Genomic DNA, 26422 nt, shown 5'->3' on the forward strand with positions numbered 1-26422 from the left:
CGGATTCGAACCGGCGTCTAGCAATCCGGGCTAACGCCTTGAACCCCTAGGTCATTCCAAAATATTTAATAAAATAATTTGATTTGTTCCCAAAGAATGGTTATTTGGTAAAAAAAAAATCGCTCAGTATAAATATATAATTTATTGTCGTATCACAATTAGGTAAAAATCTACAAAATACTGAAGTGTTAATTGTTTCGATTCAACTAAAAATATGTCAAAATATGTCTACCTTTAAACTGAGGCGGTCGGTAAGAAGTTAATAATAACTTAACCATAAAGGTCAGCTACAGACTGGTTGAAGGCTTTGGTCGCATTAAATCAGCATTAAACTGATATGATTTGTATTAGGACTATTCACAGGACTATTAGAGAGTATGTAGTAAGTAGAGAGGGCAATAGAGAGTACTCTCTCCAGGCGGGTGTTATGCCTGGAACTATGGATGGTATAGAAAGGACGCCAATCTCTTATGGCAGAATTGTTGTAAAAGTGACCGCTTCCAGCTTTAAATAATAGTTCCTAATCTCTCCGGTGGCGCTAGTTAGGCTCTGGGACATGAGTATAACATGAACCATACATATAAGGCAACAAATAACCCGACCAAATTACGTAGGTTGTTTTTGGTAGTATTTCGGTGTATGGTGGCGCCTCCTAATTACTGTTTTTTGATGGACACTTTTCATACATAGAGATTTGGCTCCTTTATATAGTCTCCATGCCTGGAATCGAAGACCACTGAGAGGTAGTCAGAAGGAGTATATACATATATAGTTGGTCAAACCAAATTGGCAGTAAATAAGAACAAAAACTATACTCATCCTTTTCGTTGAAGTAAGACCAAGACAGTATGAGTCTCTCTGTCTATGTTTGAAATGAGACAGTACTTTGACAAATTATAGTAAGTGACATTTGAAACTACGTAACTATGGATGGTATAGAAAGGATCGCAATCTCTTATGGCAGAATTGTTGTAAAAGTGACCGCTTTCAGCTTTAAATAATAGTTCCTAATCTCTCCGGTGGCGCTAGTTAGGCTCTGGGACATGAGTATAACATGAACCATATAAGGCAACAAATAACCCGACCAAATTACGTAGGTTGGTTGTTTATTTCGGTGTATGGTGGCGCCGCCTAATTACTGTTTTTTGATGGAGACTTTTCATACATAGAGATTTGGCTCCTTTATATAGTCTCCATGTATAATAGGGACACATGCAGGCCATGCAGCCATACTACAGAATGAGACATGAATATCATTATCTCATTCTAGCAAATAGCTTTGTCCCTACTTACGTAAGTAAAATTTACAGGTGTTTCTTAGGTAGTAGTAGACCTGGTCATAAGGAGTCATCTACAAATCACGCGATTTTTTCATGATCCTTCCGAGTGGACCAATTTAAGGGTGAAAATAAGGGATGGATTAAAAAGCAATTTGTTTAAAAATTAACCCAAATTACTAATTCCACGCAGACGAAGTCGCGGGCAAAAGCTAGTTATTAATAGTTATAAAGAAAGGAAGCATTATGTAACATAGAAAATATATTGGTGTCTAAATTCTTTGATATACTTATTTAGTTATACATACTAAGATTAAAATAATACCTATATTCTGTTACAATTATCTATTAAATTAATGATTAAGACTGGACGTATTTATAATGACAAAAAAACATATACATGTACTCTGATGTGTCAGCGATATCCAACACAAAAACTACAATAGAATTAATACTTTTACACATAAAAAAACGTTTCAATGTTTGCCTTAACGAAGACTGTATTTAAAACAATTTATTTATCTCTAACTTTCATGATATGTAATTTCACCTAAGAATTTTGATGCAGTAATATATTTATATAAAAAAATATCACAAATCGTAACTGAAGAAATATAGTTGGTCTAGCAAATTTTGTCAGTAGAAAAAGGCGCGAAATTCAAATTCTCTATGGGACGATATCCCTTCGCGCCTACATTTTTTAAATTTGCCGCCTTTTTATACTGACAAGATTTGCTTGACCAACTATATATACGAGTATTGATTTACACTTCCATCTACATAATTTATAATATAAATATAAACTTAAAAGTAAAATTAAAACTAAGTTAATAAGAATGTCATAATTAAAAATGTCATTTAATAAAACGAGATAAAATAAAATAAAAAATGTGTCAAGAATATAAAACGAAAATCAAACTGTGATCAACGAATAATATCCGCCAGCCACCCACAGAGTAAAATATGCAGAGACAAATAGAATTTTAATTTGTTAAAAAAAAGATTCAAAATACAATACAATGGAATGACCTTTTTATAGGTATCTGGGTGGCTACAGGATAAATTATCAAATCTGATATTATTAAACCCACAACACAAGCCTCCTTGGGCTTACTGTGGGACTTAGTCAATCTGTGTAAGAATGTCCTATAATATATATATATTTATTTATTTATTTTATTTATTTTATTAAAAAAATTATTTTAAGTGCCAATCTGAGTCTAGTTTAATACAGTCAATGGTAAAAAATAGGTTTATATAACCTTACTTTACATCTTAATTTTAATGAGATGGTCCCATAATCCCGTTGGACCTGCGTTTCTACCGATTTAATTTAATTCACCTAAATACAGTCTGGCAAAAAAGAGTAGAAATTAAAAAGTGGCAACACTGTAGTGTTGTCCCGTTTTTCTCAGATTGATTTGTAAGGGACGACACTACAGTGTTGCCACTTTAATTTCTACTCTTTTTTGCCAGACTGTGTGTGTAAAGTTTAAGAAAAATCATGTCTCGACTTTGACAGCTGTAGAACATGACGCTGTACAGTCAAAAATGTTAAATTTCCAACCCATTTCGTACCTTGTCACAGTGACAATCAATATGAAAGTCGCTAGAGCCTCATATTATTGTCACTGCGACAAAGTACAAAATGGATAGGAAATTAATTCTTATGGCGTTATTTATAAACGCGTTACTGGCCTGAATTAGCTATGAATCGTTTGTCTTTATCTGTCATTTTGACTTCTATATTTGTAAGAAAGGGATAAAACATAATTTAACTAAATCAGACCCATAAAGTATTATGAATAAGGGGGTTGGACTGTATTACCTACGGCGCCATGTATTCTGTGGTAGGTAACTATCTTTACAGTACATATGGTGCTACTTTCTCGCACTAGTGCGTAAAAAAGCACTCTTCGTGCGTATGTCGAAAGTTTAAAGGGCCATATGTACTGTAAAACGTTGTACGATACACGTGCGAATAGGTAATTCGCAACTCGTTTCGAATTTCCTCTTTTCCGCACTTGTATCGTAAATAACTATTATACATCTAATTACCCAACAGAATTTCCGCATTACAACTATAAAACTCCCGTCAGATTCGAATATATCAAAATTATTTTAAATGGATTGATTCCTCACTTAATCTCGTCGAATAAATGCTCGACTTGTTACAATCTAAATTTCGAGGATCTTCTTCTCGGAGCAACGACTTCACTGGTCGAGGGCGCGACGTGAACTAAACAATGAGTGTGTGTGTGTGTATGTGTGTGTGTGTGGAGAATTCTCGAAAATTGGATCGAAACACTTCGAGCGTTTATTCGACTTAATAATACTTCAGTAACTCGTTTTTTTACCACGTTAGAATCTTCAGCGGATGTAGATACATTAGCTGTCAAATTCGAAGTATAAATTTGTCTTAGACTTAACACATCTAATACAATCATTTATCTTTGCTTAAACTGTCATTTCGCTATAATATAATATATGGGGCATTTTCTATGAAAAGGGACCTTATTGTCGATGGCGCTTACGCCGCACAGCGTTGCGCGGCATTGTATTTATATCGGAGTACAATAAGGTCCCTTTTTATAGAAAATACCACATATGTCCTATATTTACAGAGCTGTGGAGGTGACTGGCTTCAGTCCTCGCACCAGTATCGTTGGGGAGAGCTCTTTAGTAAATTCGTCTAGAACCTGGAAGAAATAAAAAATAAATTCAATTTAAAAAATTGTGGTATTTCACCGGCCAATTTCTTTGCCCAATAGGAATTTGCGTCTCACATTGTGCTTAGTGAGTGGTCTGACCGAGTGCGAAATACCGAAGTTCTGCGACGAGCCAAGGTCGGTGGAATAGAGGCTTACCTAATGCGTCGACAGCTTCGGTGGTGCGGTCACGTATCACGTATGGCGGGGGAGAGAGTGGCGAAGCGCATCTTTTTTTCTGAACTAGAGGAGGGTAAGCGGAAACCTGGCGGACAACTCCTCCGATACAAAGATGTTCAGAAACGAAATATGAAAAGATGCAACATCGAGCCCTCTCAGTGGGAAGGTTTGGCAGAGCGTCCTGAGTGGCGCAGGCTGGTGCAGGACAAAGTCCGCGATTTCGAGGAGCAACGCATAGTTGACCTCGATGCTAAACGCGACGAGCTGAAAGCACGCCAGCCTGCTTCCATTCATTACCATTATGTGGCTGGTGTTCTCACGTGCTCTTAATGTGCACGGGGGTTCGCCTCGAAGATTGGCTACATCAGCCATATTCGGGCGCACGAGCGCCGTGCTAACTGTAACAGTTAGCTCCAAGTTACTAGGAGTCGAAGTGGTCGCCATGGTCGAAATAGGCCGGAAGGATCATCATCATCATCATCATCAGTGAGAGAGTGAGACACAATGCTCATTGGACCAAGAAATTGGACAGGTGTAAATGGTTTGTCTTAATCTGCCTCCGTTGTCAGCCAAAAAAACGAACAAGAATTAATTTTACACCATGCATGAAATAAAGCACCAGAAGATTAATAGAGAAACGTAGACAGCAGTTATTTTTAGAGACAAATTCTATTTTAAAACCCGTATAAAACTATAGCGAGTAGGTAATTTGATTGTGACGTCACATGCTAGTGTTTCATATAAATTCCATAGTAGCAAAATCGTTTTGACAGTTAGAAATAAAACTGGCCAAGTGCGAGTCGGACTCGCCCACCGAGGGTTCCGTACTTTTTAGTATTTGTTGTTATAGCGGCAACAGAAATACATCATCTGTGAAAATTTCTAGCTATCACGGTTCATTAGATACAGCCTGGCGACAGACGGACGGACAGACAGACAGCGCAGTCTTAGTAATAGGGTCCCGTTTTTACCCTTTAGGTACGAAACCCTAAAAACTGATTTGACTAGTAGTCAAATAACCTATTTAATTTTAATTCGTCTGTAAAATACCTGTAGATATTGTCCGCAGATGGTGTTGTCGGTGGTGGCGGCACTCAGCTCTGCGGTGAGCGGCGGCGGCTCGGGCAGCTGCAGGAAGGTGACTGCGGTCTCGCTGCCGCTGCGACTCCTGATTATACTGTTCACCCTGTAATACCTGTAGATATTGTCCGCAGATGGTGTTGTCGGTGGTGGCGGCACTCAGCTCTGCGGTGAGCGGCGGCGGCTCGGGCAGCTGCAGGAAGGTGACTGCGGTCTCGCTGCCGCTGCGACTCCTGATTATACTGTTCACCCTGTAATACCTGTAGATATTGTCCGCAGATGGTGTTGTCGGTGGTGGCGGCACTCAGCTCTGCGGTGAGCGGCGGCGGCTCGGGCAGCTGCAGGAAGGTGACTGCGGTCTCGCTGCCGCTGCGACTCCTGATTATACTGTTCACCCTGTAATACCTGTAGATATTGTCCGCAGATGGTGTTGTCGGTGGTGGCGGCACTCAGCTCTGCGGTGAGCGGCGGCGGCTCGGGCAGCTGCAGGAAGGTGACTGCGGTCTCGCTGCCGCTGCGACTCCTGATTATACTGTTCACCCTGTAATACCTGTAGATATTGTCCGCAGATGGTGTTGTCGGTGGTGGCGGCACTCAGCTCTGCGGTGAGCGGCGGCGGCTCGGGCAGCTGCAGGAAGGTGACTGCGGTCTCGCTGCCGCTGCGACTCCTGATTATACTGTTCACCCTGTAATACCTGTAGATATTGTCCGCAGATGGTGTTGTCGGTGGTGGCGGCACTCAGCTCTGCGGTGAGCGGCGGCGGCTCGGGCAGCTGCAGGAAGGTGACTGCGGTCTCGCTGCCGCTGCGACTCCTGATTATACTGTTCACCCTGTAATACCTGTAGATATTGTCCGCAGATGGTGTTGTCGGTGGTGGCGGCACTCAGCTCTGCGGTGAGCGGCGGCGGCTCGGGCAGCTGCAGGAAGGTGACTGCGGTCTCGCTGCCGCTGCGACTCCTGATTATACTGTTCACCCTGTAATACCTGTAGATATTGTCCGCAGATGGTGTTGTCGGTGGTGGCGGCACTCAGCTCTGCGGTGAGCGGCGGCGGCTCGGGCAGCTGCAGGAAGGTGACTGCGGTCTCGCTGCCGCTGCGACTCCTGATTATACTGTTCACCCTGTAATACCTGTAGATATTGTCCGCAGATGGTGTTGTCGGTGGTGGCGGCACTCAGCTCTGCGGTGAGCGGCGGCGGCTCGGGCAGCTGCAGGAAGGTGACTGCGGTCTCGCTGCCGCTGCGACTCCTGATTATACTGTTCACCCTGTAATACCTGTAGATATTGTCCGCAGATGGTGTTGTCGGTGGTGGCGGCACTCAGCTCTGCGGTGAGCGGCGGCGGCTCGGGCAGCTGCAGGAAGGTGACTGCGGTCTCGCTGCCGCTGCGACTCCTGATTATACTGTTCACCCTGTAATACCTGTAGATATTGTCCGCAGATGGTGTTGTCGGTGGTGGCGGCACTCAGCTCTGCGGTGAGCGGCGGCGGCTCGGGCAGCTGCAGGAAGGTGACTGCGGTCTCGCTGCCGCTGCGACTCCTGATTATACTGTTCACCCTGTAATACCTGTAGATATTGTCCGCAGATGGTGTTGTCGGTGGTGGCGGCACTCAGCTCTGCGGTGAGCGGCGGCGGCTCGGGCAGCTGCAGGAAGGTGACTGCGGTCTCGCTGCCGCTGCGACTCCTGATTATACTGTTCACCCTGTAATACCTGTAGATATTGTCCGCAGATGGTGTTGTCGGCGGCACTCAGCTCTGCGGTGAGCGGCGGCGGCTCGGGCAGCTGCAGGAAGGTGACTGCGGTCTCGCTGCCGCTGCGACTCCTGATTATACTGTTCACCCTGTAATACCTGTAGATATTGTCCGCAGATGGTGTTGTCGGTGGTGGCGGCACTCAGCTCTGCGGTGAGCGGCGGCGGCTCGGGCAGCTGCAGGAAGGTGACTGCGGTCTCGCTGCCGCTGCGACTCCTGATTATACTGTTCACCCTGTAATACCTGTAGATATTGTCCGCAGATGGTGTTGTCGGCGGCACTCAGCTCTGCGGTGAGCGGCGGCGGCTCGGGCAGCTGCAGGAAGGTGACTGCGGTCTCGCTGCCGCTGCGACTCCTGATTATACTGTTCACCCTGTAATACCTGTAGATATTGTCCGCAGATGGTGTTGTCGGTGGTGGCGGCACTCAGCTCTGCGGTGAGCGGCGGCGGCTCGGGCAGCTGCAGGAAGGTGACTGCGGTCTCGCTGCCGCTGCGACTCCTGATTATACTGTTCACCCTGTAATACCTGTAGATATTGTCCGCAGATGGTGTTGTCGGTGGTGGCGGCACTCAGCTCTGCGGTGAGCGGCGGCGGCTCGGGCAGCTGCAGGAAGGTGACTGCGGTCTCGCTGCCGCTGCGACTCCTGATTATACTGTTCACCCTGTAATACCTGTAGATATTGTCCGCAGATGGTGTTGTCGGTGGTGGCGGCACTCAGCTCTGCGGTGAGCGGCGGCGGCTCGGGCAGCTGCAGGAAGGTGACTGCGGTCTCGCTGCCGCTGCGACTCCTGATTATACTGTTCACCCTGTAATACCTGTAGATATTGTCCGCAGATGGTGTTGTCGGTGGTGGCGGCACTCAGCTCTGCGGTGAGCGGCGGCGGCTCGGGCAGCTGCAGGAAGGTGACTGCGGTCTCGCTGCCGCTGCGACTCCTGATTATACTGTTCACCCTGTAATACCTGTAGATATTGTCCGCAGATGGTGTTGTCGGTGGTGGCGGCACTCAGCTCTGCGGTGAGCGGCGGCGGCTCGGGCAGCTGCAGGAAGGTGACTGCGGTCTCGCTGCCGCTGCGACTCCTGATTATACTGTTCACCCTGTAATACCTGTAGATATTGTCCGCAGATGGTGTTGTCGGTGGTGGCGGCACTCAGCTCTGCGGTGAGCGGCGGCGGCTCGGGCAGCTGCAGGAAGGTGACTGCGGTCTCGCTGCCGCTGCGACTCCTGATTATACTGTTCACCCTGTAATACCTGTAGATATTGTCCGCAGATGGTGTTGTCGGTGGTGGCGGCACTCAGCTCTGCGGTGAGCGGCGGCGGCTCGGGCAGCTGCAGGAAGGTGACTGCGGTCTCGCTGCCGCTGCGACTCCTGATTATACTGTTCACCCTGTAATACCTGTAGATATTGTCCGCAGATGGTGTTGTCGGTGGTGGCGGCACTCAGCTCTGCGGTGAGCGGCGGCGGCTCGGGCAGCTGCAGGAAGGTGACTGCGGTCTCGCTGCCGCTGCGACTCCTGATTATACTGTTCACCCTGTAATACCTGTAGATATTGTCCGCAGATGGTGTTGTCGGTGGTGGCGGCACTCAGCTCTGCGGTGAGCGGCGGCGGCTCGGGCAGCTGCAGGAAGGTGACTGCGGTCTCGCTGCCGCTGCGACTCCTGATTATACTGTTCACCCTGTAATACCTGTAGATATTGTCCGCAGATGGTGTTGTCGGTGGTGGCGGCACTCAGCTCTGCGGTGAGCGGCGGCGGCTCGGGCAGCTGCAGGAAGGTGACTGCGGTCTCGCTGCCGCTGCGACTCCTGATTATACTGTTCACCCTGTAATACCTGTAGATATTGTCCGCAGATGGTGTTGTCGGGGCGGCACTCAGCTCTGCGGTGAGCGGCGGCGGCTCGGGCAGCTGCAGGAAGGTGACTGCGGTCTCGCTGCCGCTGCGACTCCTGATTATACTGTTCACCCTGTAATACCTGTAGATATTGTCCGCAGATGGTGTTGTCGGTGGTGGCGGCACTCAGCTCTGCGGTGAGCGGCGGCGGCTCGGGCAGCTGCAGGAAGGTGACTGCGGTCTCGCTGCCGCTGCGACTCCTGATTATACTGTTCACCCTGTAATACCTGTAGATATTGTCCGCAGATGGTGTTGTCGGTGGCGGCACTCAGCTCTGCGGTGAGCGGCGGCGGCTCGGGCAGCTGCAGGAAGGTGACTGCGGTCTCGCTGCCGCTGCGACTCCTGATTATACTGTTCACCCTGTAATACCTGTAGATATTGTCCGCAGATGGTGTTGTCGGTGGTGGCGGCACTCAGCTCTGCGGTGAGCGGCGGCGGCTCGGGCAGCTGCAGGAAGGTGACTGCGGTCTCGCTGCCGCTGCGACTCCTGATTATACTGTTCACCCTGTAATACCTGTAGATATTGTCCGCAGATGGTGTTGTCGGTGGTGGCGGCACTCAGCTCTGCGGTGAGCGGCGGCGGCTCGGGCAGCTGCAGGAAGGTGACTGCGGTCTCGCTGCCGCTGCGACTCCTGATTATACTGTTCACCCTGTAATACCTGTAGATATTGTCCGCAGATGGTGTTGTCGGTGGTGGCGGCACTCAGCTCTGCGGTGAGCGGCGGCGGCTCGGGCAGCTGCAGGAAGGTGACTGCGGTCTCGCTGCCGCTGCGACTCCTGATTATACTGTTCACCCTGTAATACCTGTAGATATTGTCCGCAGATGGTGTTGTCGGTGGTGGCGGCACTCAGCTCTGCGGTGAGCGGCGGCGGCTCGGGCAGCTGCAGGAAGGTGACTGCGGTCTCGCTGCCGCTGCGACTCCTGATTATACTGTTCACCCTGTAATACCTGTAGATATTGTCCGCAGATGGTGTTGTCGGTGGTGGCGGCACTCAGCTCTGCGGTGAGCGGCGGCGGCTCGGGCAGCTGCAGGAAGGTGACTGCGGTCTCGCTGCCGCTGCGACTCCTGATTATACTGTTCACCCTGTAATACCTGTAGATATTGTCCGCAGATGGTGTTGTCGGTGGTGGCGGCACTCAGCTCTGCGGTGAGCGGCGGCGGCTCGGGCAGCTGCAGGAAGGTGACTGCGGTCTCGCTGCCGCTGCGACTCCTGATTATACTGTTCACCCTGTAATACCTGTAGATATTGTCCGCAGATGGTGTTGTCGGTGGTGGCGGCACTCAGCTCTGCGGTGAGCGGCGGCGGCTCGGGCAGCTGCAGGAAGGTGACTGCGGTCTCGCTGCCGCTGCGACTCCTGATTATACTGTTCACCCTGTAATACCTGTAGATATTGTCCGCAGATGGTGTTGTCGGTGGTGGCGGCACTCAGCTCTGCGGTGAGCGGCGGCGGCTCGGGCAGCTGCAGGAAGGTGACTGCGGTCTCGCTGCCGCTGCGACTCCTGATTATACTGTTCACCCTGTAATACCTGTAGATATTGTCCGCAGATGGTGTTGTCGGTGGTGGCGGCACTCAGCTCTGCGGTGAGCGGCGGCGGCTCGGGCAGCTGCAGGAAGGTGACTGCGGTCTCGCTGCCGCTGCGACTCCTGATTATACTGTTCACCCTGTAATACCTGTAGATATTGTCCGCAGATGGTGTTGTCGGTGGTGGCGGCACTCAGCTCTGCGGTGAGCGGCGGCGGCTCGGGCAGCTGCAGGAAGGTGACTGCGGTCTCGCTGCCGCTGCGACTCCTGATTATACTGTTCACCCTGTAATACCTGTAGATATTGTCCGCAGATGGTGTTGTCGGTGGTGGCGGCACTCAGCTCTGCGGTGAGCGGCGGCGGCTCGGGCAGCTGCAGGAAGGTGACTGCGGTCTCGCTGCCGCTGCGACTCCTGATTATACTGTTCACCCTGTAATACCTGTAGATATTGTCCGCAGATGGTGTTGTCGGTGGTGGCGGCACTCAGCTCTGCGGTGAGCGGCGGCGGCTCGGGCAGCTGCAGGAAGGTGACTGCGGTCTCGCTGCCGCTGCGACTCCTGATTATACTGTTCACCCTGTAATACCTGTAGATATTGTCCGCAGATGGTGTTGTCGGTGGTGGCGGCACTCAGCTCTGCGGTGAGCGGCGGCGGCTCGGGCAGCTGCAGGAAGGTGACTGCGGTCTCGCTGCCGCTGCGACTCCTGATTATACTGTTCACCCTGTAATACCTGTAGATATTGTCCGCAGATGGTGTTGTCGGTGGTGGCGGCACTCAGCTCTGCGGTGAGCGGCGGCGGCTCGGGCAGCTGCAGGAAGGTGACTGCGGTCTCGCTGCCGCTGCGACTCCTGATTATACTGTTCACCCTGTAATACCTGTAGATATTGTCCGCAGATGGTGTTGTCGGTGGTGGCGGCACTCAGCTCTGCGGTGAGCGGCGGCGGCTCGGGCAGCTGCAGGAAGGTGACTGCGGTCTCGCTGCCGCTGCGACTCCTGATTATACTGTTCACCCTGTAATACCTGTAGATATTGTCCGCAGATGGTGTTGTCGGTGGTGGCGGCACTCAGCTCTGCGGTGAGCGGCGGCGGCTCGGGCAGCTGCAGGAAGGTGACTGCGGTCTCGCTGCCGCTGCGACTCCTGATTATACTGTTCACCCTGTAATACCTGTAGATATTGTCCGCAGATGGTGTTGTCGGTGGTGGCGGCACTCAGCTCTGCGGTGAGCGGCGGCGGCTCGGGCAGCTGCAGGAAGGTGACTGCGGTCTCGCTGCCGCTGCGACTCCTGATTATACTGTTCACCCTGTAATACCTGTAGATATTGTCCGCAGATGGTGTTGTCGGTGGTGGCGGCACTCAGCTCTGCGGTGAGCGGCGGCGGCTCGGGCAGCTGCAGGAAGGTGACTGCGGTCTCGCTGCCGCTGCGACTCCTGATTATACTGTTCACCCTGTAATACCTGTAGATATTGTCCGCAGATGGTGTTGTCGGTGGTGGCGGCACTCAGCTCTGCGGTGAGCGGCGGCGGCTCGGGCAGCTGCAGGAAGGTGACTGCGGTCTCGCTGCCGCTGCGACTCCTGATTATACTGTTCACCCTGTAATACCTGTAGATATTGTCCGCAGATGGTGTTGTCGGTGGTGGCGGCACTCAGCTCTGCGGTGAGCGGCGGCGGCTCGGGCAGCTGCAGGAAGGTGACTGCGGTCTCGCTGCCGCTGCGACTCCTGATTATACTGTTCACCCTGTAATACCTGTAGATATTGTCCGCAGATGGTGTTGTCGGTGGTGGCGGCACTCAGCTCTGCGGTGAGCGGCGGCGGCTCGGGCAGCTGCAGGAAGGTGACTGCGGTCTCGCTGCCGCTGCGACTCCTGATTATACTGTTCACCCTGTAATACCTGTAGATATTGTCCGCAGATGGTGTTGTCGGTGGTGGCGGCACTCAGCTCTGCGGTGAGCGGCGGCGGCTCGGGCAGCTGCAGGAAGGTGACTGCGGTCTCGCTGCCGCTGCGACTCCTGATTATACTGTTCACCCTGTAATACCTGTAGATATTGTCCGCAGATGGTGTTGTCGGTGGTGGCGGCACTCAGCTCTGCGGTGAGCGGCGGCGGCTCGGGCAGCTGCAGGAAGGTGACTGCGGTCTCGCTGCCGCTGCGACTCCTGATTATACTGTTCACCCTGTAATACCTGTAGATATTGTCCGCAGATGGTGTTGTCGGTGGTGGCGGCACTCAGCTCTGCGGTGAGCGGCGGCGGCTCGGGCAGCTGCAGGAAGGTGACTGCGGTCTCGCTGCCGCTGCGACTCCTGATTATACTGTTCACCCTGTAATACCTGTAGATATTGTCCGCAGATGGTGTTGTCGGTGGTGGCGGCACTCAGCTCTGCGGTGAGCGGCGGCGGCTCGGGCAGCTGCAGGAAGGTGACTGCGGTCTCGCTGCCGCTGCGACTCCTGATTATACTGTTCACCCTGTAATACCTGTAGATATTGTCCGCAGATGGTGTTGTCGGTGGTGGCGGCACTCAGCTCTGCGGTGAGCGGCGGCGGCTCGGGCAGCTGCAGGAAGGTGACTGCGGTCTCGCTGCCGCTGCGACTCCTGATTATACTGTTCACCCTGTAATACCTGTAGATATTGTCCGCAGATGGTGTTGTCGGTGGTGGCGGCACTCAGCTCTGCGGTGAGCGGCGGCGGCTCGGGCAGCTGCAGGAAGGTGACTGCGGTCTCGCTGCCGCTGCGACTCCTGATTATACTGTTCACCCTGTAATACCTGTAGATATTGTCCGCAGATGGTGTTGTCGGTGGTGGCGGCACTCAGCTCTGCGGTGAGCGGCGGCGGCTCGGGCAGCTGCAGGAAGGTGACTGCGGTCTCGCTGCCGCTGCGACTCCTGATTATACTGTTCACCCTGTAATACCTGTAGATATTGTCCGCAGATGGTGTTGTCGGTGGTGGCGGCACTCAGCTCTGCGGTGAGCGGCGGCGGCTCGGGCAGCTGCAGGAAGGTGACTGCGGTCTCGCTGCCGCTGCGACTCCTGATTATACTGTTCACCCTGTAATACCTGTAGATATTGTCCGCAGATGGTGTTGTCGGTGGTGGCGGCACTCAGCTCTGCGGTGAGCGGCGGCGGCTCGGGCAGCTGCAGGAAGGTGACTGCGGTCTCGCTGCCGCTGCGACTCCTGATTATACTGTTCACCCTGTAATACCTGTAGATATTGTCCGCAGATGGTGTTGTCGGTGGTGGCGGCACTCAGCTCTGCGGTGAGCGGCGGCGGCTCGGGCAGCTGCAGGAAGGTGACTGCGGTCTCGCTGCCGCTGCGACTCCTGATTATACTGTTCACCCTGTAATACCTGTAGATATTGTCCGCAGATGGTGTTGTCGGTGGTGGCGGCACTCAGCTCTGCGGTGAGCGGCGGCGGCTCGGGCAGCTGCAGGAAGGTGACTGCGGTCTCGCTGCCGCTGCGACTCCTGATTATACTGTTCACCCTGTAATACCTGTAGATATTGTCCGCAGATGGTGTTGTCGGTGGTGGCGGCACTCAGCTCTGCGGTGAGCGGCGGCGGCTCGGGCAGCTGCAGGAAGGTGACTGCGGTCTCGCTGCCGCTGCGACTCCTGATTATACTGTTCACCCTGTAATACCTGTAGATATTGTCCGCAGATGGTGTTGTCGGTGGTGGCGGCACTCAGCTCTGCGGTGAGCGGCGGCGGCTCGGGCAGCTGCAGGAAGGTGACTGCGGTCTCGCTGCCGCTGCGACTCCTGATTATACTGTTCACCCTGTAATACCTGTAGATATTGTCCGCAGATGGTGTTGTCGGTGGTGGCGGCACTCAGCTCTGCGGTGAGCGGCGGCGGCTCGGGCAGCTGCAGGAAGGTGACTGCGGTCTCGCTGCCGCTGCGACTCCTGATTATACTGTTCACCCTGTAATACCTGTAGATATTGTCCGCAGATGGTGTTGTCGGTGGTGGCGGCACTCAGCTCTGCGGTGAGCGGCGGCGGCTCGGGCAGCTGCAGGAAGGTGACTGCGGTCTCGCTGCCGCTGCGACTCCTGATTATACTGTTCACCCTGTAATACCTGTAGATATTGTCCGCAGATGGTGTTGTCGGTGGTGGCGGCACTCAGCTCTGCGGTGAGCGGCGGCGGCTCGGGCAGCTGCAGGAAGGTGACTGCGGTCTCGCTGCCGCTGCGACTCCTGATTATACTGTTCACCCTGTAATACCTGTAGATATTGTCCGCAGATGGTGTTGTCGGTGGTGGCGGCACTCAGCTCTGCGGTGAGCGGCGGCGGCTCGGGCAGCTGCAGGAAGGTGACTGCGGTCTCGCTGCCGCTGCGACTCCTGATTATACTGTTCACCCTGTAATTGTAGATATTGTCCGCAGATGGTGTTGTCGGGGCGGCACTCAGCTCTGCGGTGAGCGGCGGCGGCTCGGGCAGCTGCAGGAAGGTGACTGCGGTCTCGCTGCCGCTGCGACTCCTGATTATACTGTTCACCCTGTAATACCTGTAGATATTGTCCGCAGATGGTGTTGTCGGTGGTGGCGGCACTCAGCTCTGCGGTGAGCGGCGGCGGCTCGGGCAGCTGCAGGAAGGTGACTGCGGTCTCGCTGCCGCTGCGACTCCTGATTATACTGTTCACCCTGTAATACCTGTAGATATTGTCCGCAGATGGTGTTGTCGGTGGTGGCGGCACTCAGCTCTGCGGTGAGCGGCGGCGGCTCGGGCAGCTGCAGGAAGGTGACTGCGGTCTCGCTGCCGCTGCGACTCCTGATTATACTGTTCACCCTGTAATACCTGTAGATATTGTCCGCAGATGGTGTTGTCGGTGGTGGCGGCACTCAGCTCTGCGGTGAGCGGCGGCGGCTCGGGCAGCTGCAGGAAGGTGACTGCGGTCTCGCTGCCGCTGCGACTCCTGATTATACTGTTCACCCTGTAATACCTGTAGATATTGTCCGCAGATGGTGTTGTCGGTGGTGGCGGCACTCAGCTCTGCGGTGAGCGGCGGCGGCTCGGGCAGCTGCAGGAAGGTGACTGCGGTCTCGCTGCCGCTGCGACTCCTGATTATACTGTTCACCCTGTAATACCTGTAGATATTGTCCGCAGATGGTGTTGTCGGTGGTGGCGGCACTCAGCTCTGCGGTGAGCGGCGGCGGCTCGGGCAGCTGCAGGAAGGTGACTGCGGTCTCGCTGCCGCTGCGACTCCTGATTATACTGTTCACCCTGTAATACCTGTAGATATTGTCCGCAGATGGTGTTGTCGGTGGTGGCGGCACTCAGCTCTGCGGTGAGCGGCGGCGGCTCGGGCAGCTGCAGGAAGGTGACTGCGGTCTCGCTGCCGCTGCGACTCCTGATTATACTGTTCACCCTGTAATACCTGTAGATATTGTCCGCAGATGGTGTTGTCGGTGGTGGCGGCACTCAGCTCTGCGGTGAGCGGCGGCGGCTCGGGCAGCTGCAGGAAGGTGACTGCGGTCTCGCTGCCGCTGCGACTCCTGATTATACTGTTCACCCTGTAATACCTGTAGATATTGTCCGCAGATGGTGTTGTCGGTGGTGGCGGCACTCAGCTCTGCGGTGAGCGGCGGCGGCTCGGGCAGCTGCAGGAAGGTGACTGCGGTCTCGCTGCCGCTGCGACTCCTGATTATACTGTTCACCCTGTAATACCTGTAGATATTGTCCGCAGATGGTGTTGTCGGTGGTGGCGGCACTCAGCTCTGCGGTGAGCGGCGGCGGCTCGGGCAGCTGCAGGAAGGTGACTGCGGTCTCGCTGCCGCTGCGACTCCTGATTATACTGTTCACCCTGTAATACCTGTAGATATTGTCCGCAGATGGTGTTGTCGGTGGTGGCGGCACTCAGCTCTGCGGTGAGCGGCGGCGGCTCGGGCAGCTGCAGGAAGGTGACTGCGGTCTCGCTGCCGCTGCGACTCCTGATTATACTGTTCACCCTGTAATACCTGTAGATATTGTCCGCAGATGGTGTTGTCGGTGGTGGCGGCACTCAGCTCTGCGGTGAGCGGCGGCGGCTCGGGCAGCTGCAGGAAGGTGACTGCGGTCTCGCTGCCGCTGCGACTCCTGATTATACTGTTCACCCTGTAATACCTGTAGATATTGTCCGCAGATGGTGTTGTCGGTGGTGGCGGCACTCAGCTCTGCGGTGAGCGGCGGCGGCTCGGGCAGCTGCAGGAAGGTGACTGCGGTCTCGCTGCCGCTGCGACTCCTGATTATACTGTTCACCCTGTAAGACAGGGGTCGGCAACCTTTTAGCAGCCAAGGGCTACATAGCAGTTAACGAAATTGACGCGGGCCGCACTTTGATAATATCTATGACTTTATCAGGTATTGTCGTTTGTCAAAATTACATACAAAATAGCCAGGGAGGCTCGCGGGCCGCAAGTGAGAGGTTCGCGAGCCACATGCGGCCCGCGGGCCGCCTGTTGCCGACCCCTGCTGTAAGATTATCATTTATTGATATTAAATGAAGAAAAAAATCCGGCCAAGTGCCGGCCGGATTCCGTACCATTACGCAAAAAACGGCAAAAAAATAAAGTATGGGAGCCCTATTTAAATATTTATTTTATTCTTTATTGTATTGCAGTCATGTTCATAATTTCTGTTTTTAGTATTTGTTGTTATAGCGACAATAGAAATACATCATTTGTGAAAATTTCAACTGTCTAGCTATCACGCTTTATGAGATACAGTCATGGTGACAGACAGACAGACGGCGGACAGCGGAGTCTTAGTAATAGGGTCCCGTTTTTACCCTTTTGGTACGGAACCCTAAAGTCGGTCAAGTGCGAGTCGGACTCGCCCACAGAGGGTTCCGTACAAATTTTACTTATTCCTGTACGAAGACTTATTCCTGTTCAGATTTTATTTAAGCAAGATTATATTACTTGCCAAATTTCATTGTTCTAGGTCTAGGTGAACGTGAAGTACCCTATACATTTTGATTCCTTTGAGGGTTTCGAAATATACGGTTTTTGCGGCATAAACGGCCGTATCTTTTTTTTACGTTAACTTAGAAGTTTGATTTTTTTGAGTTTGAGTTTGATCTGATTATATATGGTTTTAATTTCAACTCGATACCTGCCCCGTGTTCACGCGATAAAGGGTCTTGACAGACAGACGGACGGACAACAAAGTTATCCTATGAGGGTTCCATTTTTTCCTTTTGAGGTACGGAACCCTAATTACTGAAAGCATTTATTTCGACTAGACTTATATTGACCGGGATATAGACCGTGATTACCTTTCACACACAAATAATACAAAAGGTAATCACGGTCCCTATCCCGGTCAATATAAGTCTATAGACCGCGGGCCAGGAACAGATTTCCATGACCAATCGCCTCCCGGGCGAAAACTCGTAAAGTGGTTAACGGCTATGTATGATGAACCCTCGTGAACGTCAGCTGCCGCTCCGTTGGTGGGTTTAGGGATTGGCAGCAAATAGTCTATAAAAAAAAATTAGTCATCGCCTCCCCCTTGATACTTTGTCAGATGATAGTTTAGATGCTATTGTGAATAAACAAAATCGTCAGCCGATTGTATCGCTGTAGAAAAACCGTCAGCTGGTCACATGAACATGTAAAAAAGAAAATTCTTTTCAGTCATCGGCGTCATCGCCTCCCGTTTGATACTTTGTCAGATGATAGTTTAGATGCTATTGTTAATAAAACAAATCGTCAGCCGGTTGTATCGCGATGGAAAGCCCGTGTTACGCGTTTCGGTGTCTGCCATTCCTCAACCCACCAACGGAGCGGCAGCTGACGTTCACGAGGGTTCATCATACATAGCCGTTAACCGCTATACGAGTTTTCGCCCGGGAGGCGATGACTGACGAAATTTGCGCCTGGCTCGCGGTCCACTAGTGAAACTAACCGTGAATCATTCAAAACTCTCATTTATTTCGAGTAACTATGGACGAATTGATGGTAGACTTACGTGCCTAATTTTGTAGCAAATTCAATATTTTATACCTATTTATAAGGACAGTATTATGAATTTTGTAACATGTGTAAAGTTTAATAAAAAAATATTACGGGACAAACATTTACAAATCGATCTACAGAAAGTAAATATTTGTACCTCTTCCGAGTATGATAGCTGAAGATGGGAGTGTATGTATAATTGTATACCAAGTATCCGTGCGGAAATCCTGTGTTTTGTTTGTTTAAGAGATGATGGATAACGATCTTAAAATGAAACTTAAACGACTGTTTTGTTTTAATGTATCTTAATGGTGGAGGGATATTATTCCAGCACTTGGTTGCGAGATACCGGAAGCAGCCCGTAAAAGCGACAGTTTTGTGTGGGTGTGTTTCTAAAAGACAACGCCTGGTGGATCTAGTACCATGCCGTCTGTGAAATGAAGAAACGTGTATTTTTGTATTTGCACACAGCTGCTAAAGTGCATACTCACTTTATGAGTGCAATTCATTCATAAAGTGGGAATGCACTTTAGCAGCTGTGTGTAAATATAGCAATAGACTTACCTCTGCAGGTGAGTAAGAGGCACTCTTTGGTATATGGAGTGGTCCGAGTTGTCGGACATCCACCGGCTCGTCTCGTCCGGCGCCGGCCACTCCGATATCTGTAAACAAATGTTACCTATATGTTAACTTTTATATGCAATTGTATTATTTATAATTTTAATTGTATGTTATATATGGGACATGTCCTGAAATAAATATTATTCATTCATTCGTATGTCTACGGCTTAACTAAGATGGACGGATGGTGAAAACATATAAGAGACGACCAGTCTGGCCTAGTGGGTAGTGATGATTTATTGTGTATGTCTCTGTGTGTGTCAATTGTCAATATGCTGAGTATATGAAAAACATCAAAACATCATCATGATACCTAAACAACAACTGACGCTAATCCACCACTTTTATTAGAGATGAGACCTTTTTTTTCTTAATTACTTGTAAATCTGGAAGCAGCTCTAAAATTAAGAATTATTTTCAACGTGTTGAAATATCTACAATTAGTAAAACTGACGTCGGAGCGGCAGCTGACGTTCACGAGACCACACGTGTAACTGTACTGACCACATGCGCCGTGGCATTAATCCGCAGCAGCCGCAGGAGATGCTGCAGTCGGAGCGGCAGCTGACGTTCACGAGACCACACGTGTAACTGTACTGACCACATGCGCCGTGGCATTAATCCGCAGCAGCCGCAGGAGATGCTGCAGTCGGAGCGGCAGCTGACGTTCACGAGACCACACGTGTAACTGTACTGACCACATGCGCCGTGGCATTAATCCGCAGCAGCCGCAGGAGATGCTGCAGTCGGAGCGGCAGCTGACGTTCACGAGACCACACGTGTAACTGTACTGACCACATGCGCCGTGGCATTAATCCGCAGCATCCGCAGGAGATGCTGCAGTCGGAGCGGCAGCTGACGTTCACGAGACCACACGTGTAACTGTACTGACCACATGCGCCGTGGCATTAATCCGCAGCAGCCGCAGGAGATGCTGCAGTCGGAGCGGCAGCTGACGTTCACGAGACCACACGTGTAACTGTACTGACCACATGCGCCGTGGCATTAATCCGCAGCAGCCGCAGGAGATGCTGCAGTCGGAGCGGCAACTGACGTTTACGAGACCACACGTGTAACTGTACTGACCACATGCGCCGTGGCATTAATCCGCAGCAGCCGCAGGAGATGCTGCAGTCGGAGCGGCAGCTGACGTTCACGAGACCACACGTGTAACTGTACTGACCACATGCGCCGTGGCATTAATCCGCAGCAGCCGCAGGAGATGCTGCAGTCGGAGCGGCAACTGACGTTCACGAGACCACACGTGTAACTGTACTGACCACATGCGCCGTGGCATTAATCCGCAGCAGCCGCAGGAGATGCTGCAGTCGGAGCGGCAGCTGACGTTCACGAGACCACACGTGTAACTGTACTGACCACATGCGCCGTGGCATTAATCCGCAGCAGCCGCAGGAGATGCTGCAGTCGGAGCGGCAGCTGACGTTCACGAGACCACACGTGTAACTGTACTGACCACATGCGCCGTGGCATTAATCCGCAGCAGCCGCAGGAGATGCTGCAGTCGGAGCGGCAGCTGACGTTCACGAGACCACACGTGTAACTGTACTGACCACATGCGCCGTGGCATTAATCCGCAGCAGCCGCAGGAGATGCTGCAGTCGGAGCGGCAGCTGACGTTCACGAGACCACACGTGTAACTGTACTGACCACATGCGCCGTGGCATTAATCCGCAGCAGCCGCAGGAGATGCTGCAGTCGGAGCGGCAGCTGACGTTCACGAGACCACACGTGTAACTGTACTGACCGCATGCGCCGTGGCATTAATCCGCAGCAGCCGCAGGAGATGCTGCAGTCGGAGCGGCAGCTGACGTTCACGAGACCACACGTGTAACTGTACTGACCACATGCGCCGTGGCATTAATCCGCAGCAGCCGCAGGAGATGCTGCAGTCGGAGCCGCAGCTGACGTTCACGAGACCACACGTGTAACTGTACTGACCACATGCGCCGTGGCATTAATCCGCAGCAGCCGCAGGAGATGCTGCAGTCGGAGCGGCAGCTGACGTTCACGAGACCACACGTGTAACTGTACTGACCACATGCGCCGTGGCATTAATCCGCAGCAGCCGCAGGAGATGCTGCAGTCGCTCCTGCACAGGCCGGCCTGGCGCTACGTTCACTATGCTGGGGTCTAGGGATGCGTCTTCGCTTACTGGTAACGTTCTACCCTCTTCTGAAACAAACATAATGAGCTTAAAAAACCAGCCAAGTGCGAGTCGGACTCGCGCACGAAGGGTTCCGTAACATTACGCAAAAAACGGCAAAAAAATCACGTTTGTTGTATGGGAGTCCCACTTAAATATTTATATTATTCTGTTTTTAGTATTTGTTGTTATAGCGGCAACAGAAATACATCATCTGTGAAAATTTCAACTGTCTAGCTATCACGGTTCATGACATACAGCCTGGTGACAGACAGACAGACAGATAGACAGACATCCAGCGGAGTCTTAGTATTAGGTTGCCAGAGCTCAAGGGAGAGGAGTGTTAGGGTCGGCAACGCGCATGTTACTCCTCCGGAGTTGCAGGAATACATAGGCTACGGAGACTGCTTAACATCAGGCGGGCCGTATGCTTGTTTGGCACCGACGTAGTATAAAAAAAAATTATGGCCCCGTTTTTACCCTTTGGGTACGGAACCGTAAAAAACATTTATTTCAGACCTTGGTCCATATAGTTAGGTTAATAGTTAATACTTAACACGGATATCATGGTTCCAACTGGAAACCTAGAATAGTACTTTAAGTAACTGCTACATAATGCCTAATTATGCACAGTTACATACAGGTAGAGAAAAAAAAAACATTTGTTTACGTTAGATGTTCGTCTTTGGATCACAAACTTACATATATATGTGTACCAAATTTCAACTTGATTGGTTCAGTAGTGTCGAAGAAAATAGGCTGTGACAGACGGACTGACAGACGCACGAATGATCCTATAAGGGTTCCGTTTTTTCCTTTTGATGTAAGGAACCCTAAAAATGTATAAAAGTCATGTTTAACGTTACCGTTAGGCTCGATATGTAAGTAAGTGGAAATACAGTTTTAATTTAAAATTATGTATGGCGTTGCCTCAAAAACGACCTGCGCTCACCACATACATTGCTTTATTGACACACATTAGCTCCCTATGTTGTGTTGCGTAAATTGTATCATGCAAAATATATTATTATTTTTTTGGGCGGTAGACATAAAAAACGCAACACATCACACTTAAAGAATTTATTCAAATAATTGTAAAATACTTACATTTTGTAATTGTAATCACTGTGAAGTAAAGATCAGTGCTCAATTCCATTCAATAAATACTTGCAGCACTGTAGATGCAGTAAGTCTTAGTATTTTGCACTGTTTAATCCTGCTGATTCTCACAACTGTCAAAAACATAACCTCTAAGTACAACACATCGGAAATGGCAAGCTACAGTGAAATAGCAGAGACACAGAAGTCCTTGGAGAAGTCAGTGAACAAGATGTTTTCAAAGTTCGAGGCCAGAATGAAGTCACCAGCATCCAGAGCGACAGTGAGTAGCCTTAGCGAAGAATTCTCTAGCTTTAAGGATTACACATTGGGCATACTGAAACTTCTTCGTAGCCAAATAAATGCTCTCAGTAAATCTCAGGATATCTTGGAAATGAGACATAGAAGGAAATATCTTCTCTTCAAAGGTGTGCCAGAAGATCCTGGTGAAAACACTGCTTCTTCTATCACCAACATTATCACAGAGCGACTTAAGATCCCCGATGTCTCTCCTGCTTCATTTAAGGCCTGTCACAGGCTGGGAAAGGTGACTGAGGGCCGAGCGAGACCAATTCTTGTGCGCTTCGGAGACCCGCGTCTGAAGTCCCTGGTTTGGCAGAAGAAGACAGCATGTAAGGGAACGCCTTTTGCCATATCAGAGTTCCTTACACCGCACCGGCAAGAGTTGTTTGTTCAAGCACGGAAGGCATTCGGCATGAAATGCTGCTGGTCACTCGACGGGAATATTTTTGTTAGGCTGTCTTCGGGCGTGCGTGAACGTATCGAGTCAGATGAAGATATTGAGCGTCTTAAAGGTCTCTGCAATGACCGCCAGGCCACCCGCCAGGCACAGTCGACGTCGACGTCCGACCCCGATGCGACCGAAGAGCAGAGCAGTGCCACCGCCGACTCCGGAAACAATGCAGGCCGGTCTCGACGTTAAAATCCGGTAGCCTAGTCCATTGTTGATATTTTGCGACATAACAAAATCTTGTAATGACTACCTTGTCTGAATCCGCTAGAGCACATTTAGTTTACTCAGTACTTTTCCAGGCTCAGTTGATTACAACTTGTAATCCACTTTCGCAGTTTTTGCACGGTAATCTTAAAATTCAGTTCTTACCCTTTTTAATCGTATTGTTTTAAAATATAATTGCATGTTTTGCACTTGACGTTCAACAGATACTTGAGATGACATCTGTCAATTCAGTCAGTTTGACTCGGCGTGTTTTAGTTACTGTTATTGTCGCTTAATTTGTGTTGTAAATTATGTTCTTTCTTTTTTATTTTATTTTACTTGTATTTTCATTTTATTATCTTTTTCAATTTTTTATTTTTTTTCTCACTAAGCAACCGGCAGGATAAGCAGTTGGGCGTGTATAATACCTATTTGTAATTTTATAAGATTAAAAAACCTTGGGTTATTTATATATATATATTATATTATATATTCACGTATTTATTTTATACTTATGCCTGATGATGAAAGTTTTTATTCTGCCAGCAATGATAGTTCGTCTTTTATCTCACTAAACTCACTTGACAGTTCTCACAACTTGGGCACCTTGGTATCACGCGAATTTCTCAACTCCAAAAACTTTAACGTGTGTCATATTAACGCCCAAAGCATCCCTTCTCACTTTACAGACCTGTTTGACACATTTCAGACTGACTTTGTCCACGCGGTACTTGTTTCGGAGAGTTGGCTGAAGCCTAGCCTTGACTCAACTTCTTATCCCCTGCCCGGCTTTGTTCTAATTAGAAACGATCGCACGGGTAAGGGTGGTGGTGGTGTTGCCATTTACCTCAGAAGTAACATTCCGTACAAAATCATAAATGTTTCGCCTTCTCTTTACTCTGGTTCTGCGGAATGGTTGTTTCTTGAGGTGAATGTCAAAGGAGTCAAGGCGGTACTGGGTGTAGTCTATTGTCCCCCTATGATCGATTACTTTTCCGACCTAGAGAGAGTTCTAGAGTCTATAGGCTCGGACTACGCACATCACATCATTATGGGTGACCTTAACACTGATCTCTGTAAGGACACTCCAAAAAGCCGTAAATTAAATTTCTTAATTAATTCTGTTAATTTCTCTTTTTTGCCCTTAAATCCTACTCACCATACGGCTTCCTCTGACACTTGGCTGGATGTTATTTTCACTTCTTCCCCTAGTAATGTCATAAAACATGGTCAGTTTCTTGCACCCGGTTTCTCCCACCACGACTTAATTTTCGCTTCTTACAATATCAAGCCGGGCAAGTGTAAACCTGCCATAATATACATGCGTAGCTTCGCTAAAGTTGACACTGACGCTTTGCTCCGCGACGCAGCCGCAATTGACTGGTCCCCTGTGATGACAGCTGCTAATACAGAAACCAAATTGTCTCTTTTTAATGAAGCAATATTAAAAACCTTTGACAAGCATGCACCGTTACACAGGGTTCGGGTCAGGCGGGCTCCTGCGCCGTGGATTACAGAGGGTGTGCGCATAGCCATGCGTAAAAGAGACCGTGCCTTCAGACGTTTTAAGCGTGACCGCTCTGATGAAAACTGGACGCTCTTTAAAACCGCCCGCAACAGGTGCAACCAGATGGTGCGTTCAGCGAAGCGGCGGTTTATTCATCAAAATGTAACCTCATCTTCCATGGCTAATGTTTGGAAGTTTCTGAAGTCTCTAGGTTTTGGCAAACCTGTAAGTCAATTTGATAGTACCTCTTTCTCCCTTTCTGACCTTAACAAGCATTTCTCGTCTGCCCTCTCCGTTGATGACAATGTCAAAATTAACACCCTTTTTGAAGTTTTGTCCCTACCTTCGATTGGCGCGGTCTCTTTCTCTTTCTCACTCACTACCCAATCAGAGGTTAAGGCTATCATTAAGTCAATTCAATCCAAGGCAGTTGGTTGTGATGATATCGGCCGGTATATGATAGTATCTGTCCTTGACTGCGTGCTTCCTATACTGACTGATATCATCAACTTCTCGCTTTCTAACGGCGAATTTCCATCTCTCTGGCGCAGGGCGTTCGTCATACCTCTACCAAAAATCAATAACCCCTCTTTAGTAAGTCATTTCCGGCCCATTTCCATACTCCCGTTTCTGTCGAAGATCGCTGAAGCGGTGGCTCACAAGCAGCTGTCTAGGTTTATTTTCTCAAACAAACTTCTGAGCCCCTTTCAGTCAGGTTTTCGGCCGGGACATAGCACCTGTACTGCGCTGCTTAAGGTGACTGAGGACATCAGACGTGGCATGGAGAATCAAATGGTCACTGTACTTATCCTTGTAGATTTTTCAAACGCATTCAACACTGTTGACCATCAGATTCTCCTTGGCCTTCTTGAGCACCTCAATGTGTCGCCTGGTGCGCGAAATTGGTTCTCGGCTTATCTTTGCGGACGTCAGCAAGCGGTACGAGTTGATCGCGCTTTGTCGGAATGGTGTGACCTAGCCACTGGCGTGCCTCAAGGAGGTATCCTTTCACCACTACTGTTCTCCATATTTATTAATTTTATTACTCCTGACCTTCGCTGCTCGTACCATCTTTACGCCGACGACCTGCAACTCTATGACCATTGTAGCGTTACTGACCTAGCTGCTACTGTTGACAAATTAAATCTAGACCTCTTACATATCCAGCGATGGTCTGAGAAGTTCGGTCTGTTTGTCAATCCGTCTAAGTGTCAGGCCATTGTCATAGGTAGCGAACGCCAGCTCGCGAAAATAGATTCTACACCCCCCGTATATTTTAATGGCACTCCGATTCCTTACAGCCAGAGTGTAAAAGACCTAGGCGTCTATTTAGACAGCACCCTGAGTTGGAAGATACAGGTAGCTGAAATTTGCCGAAAAGTCACTGGATCTCTACATGCCCTTAACAGACTTAAACACTTTTTACCCGTTAAAACAAAAATATTATTAGCACAGACATTAATCCTACCCATAATTGACTACGGTGATGTGTGTTATCCAGACTTAAATGAAGAGCTCTTGAACAAGTTAGATCGTTTACTAAATAACTGCATTCGTTTCATTTTCTGTCTTCGTAAATACGACCATGTCTCCTCTTTCCGCTCTAAACTCGGCTGGTTTCCTATACGTGTTCGTCGAAATATTCGCATGCTTTGCACCCTCTTTTCTGTTATTAATGATCCCCAATCTCCCGAATATCTCAAATCTTTCTTCAACTACTATGGTGTTTCTCGTGTCCGT

General features: G+C 50.0%; 1 protein-coding gene across 1 annotated transcript in view; it reads right to left on the minus strand.

Moving 5' to 3' along the window:
* Positions 1 to 154: 154 nt before the first annotated feature.
* Positions 155 to 26422, minus strand: part of LOC134751525 (solute carrier family 12 member 9) — a 50790-nt gene continuing 24522 nt past the window's right edge. Inside the window, exons 17-20 of the mRNA XM_063686963.1 lie at positions 21012 to 21148; positions 18899 to 18996; positions 7240 to 7369; positions 155 to 3976 (exon numbers count right to left, since the gene is read on the minus strand). Coding sequence (XP_063543033.1) covers positions 3896 to 3976; positions 7240 to 7369; positions 18899 to 18996; positions 21012 to 21148 — 446 coding nt within the window. The 3' untranslated portion in view covers positions 155 to 3895. The remainder of the gene's footprint in view (positions 3977 to 7239; positions 7370 to 18898; positions 18997 to 21011; positions 21149 to 26422) is intronic.

Source organism: Cydia strobilella, chromosome 22 (assembly GCF_947568885.1).
Source record: "Cydia strobilella chromosome 22, ilCydStro3.1, whole genome shotgun sequence".
Lineage (NCBI taxonomy): Eukaryota > Metazoa > Arthropoda > Insecta > Lepidoptera > Tortricidae > Cydia > Cydia strobilella.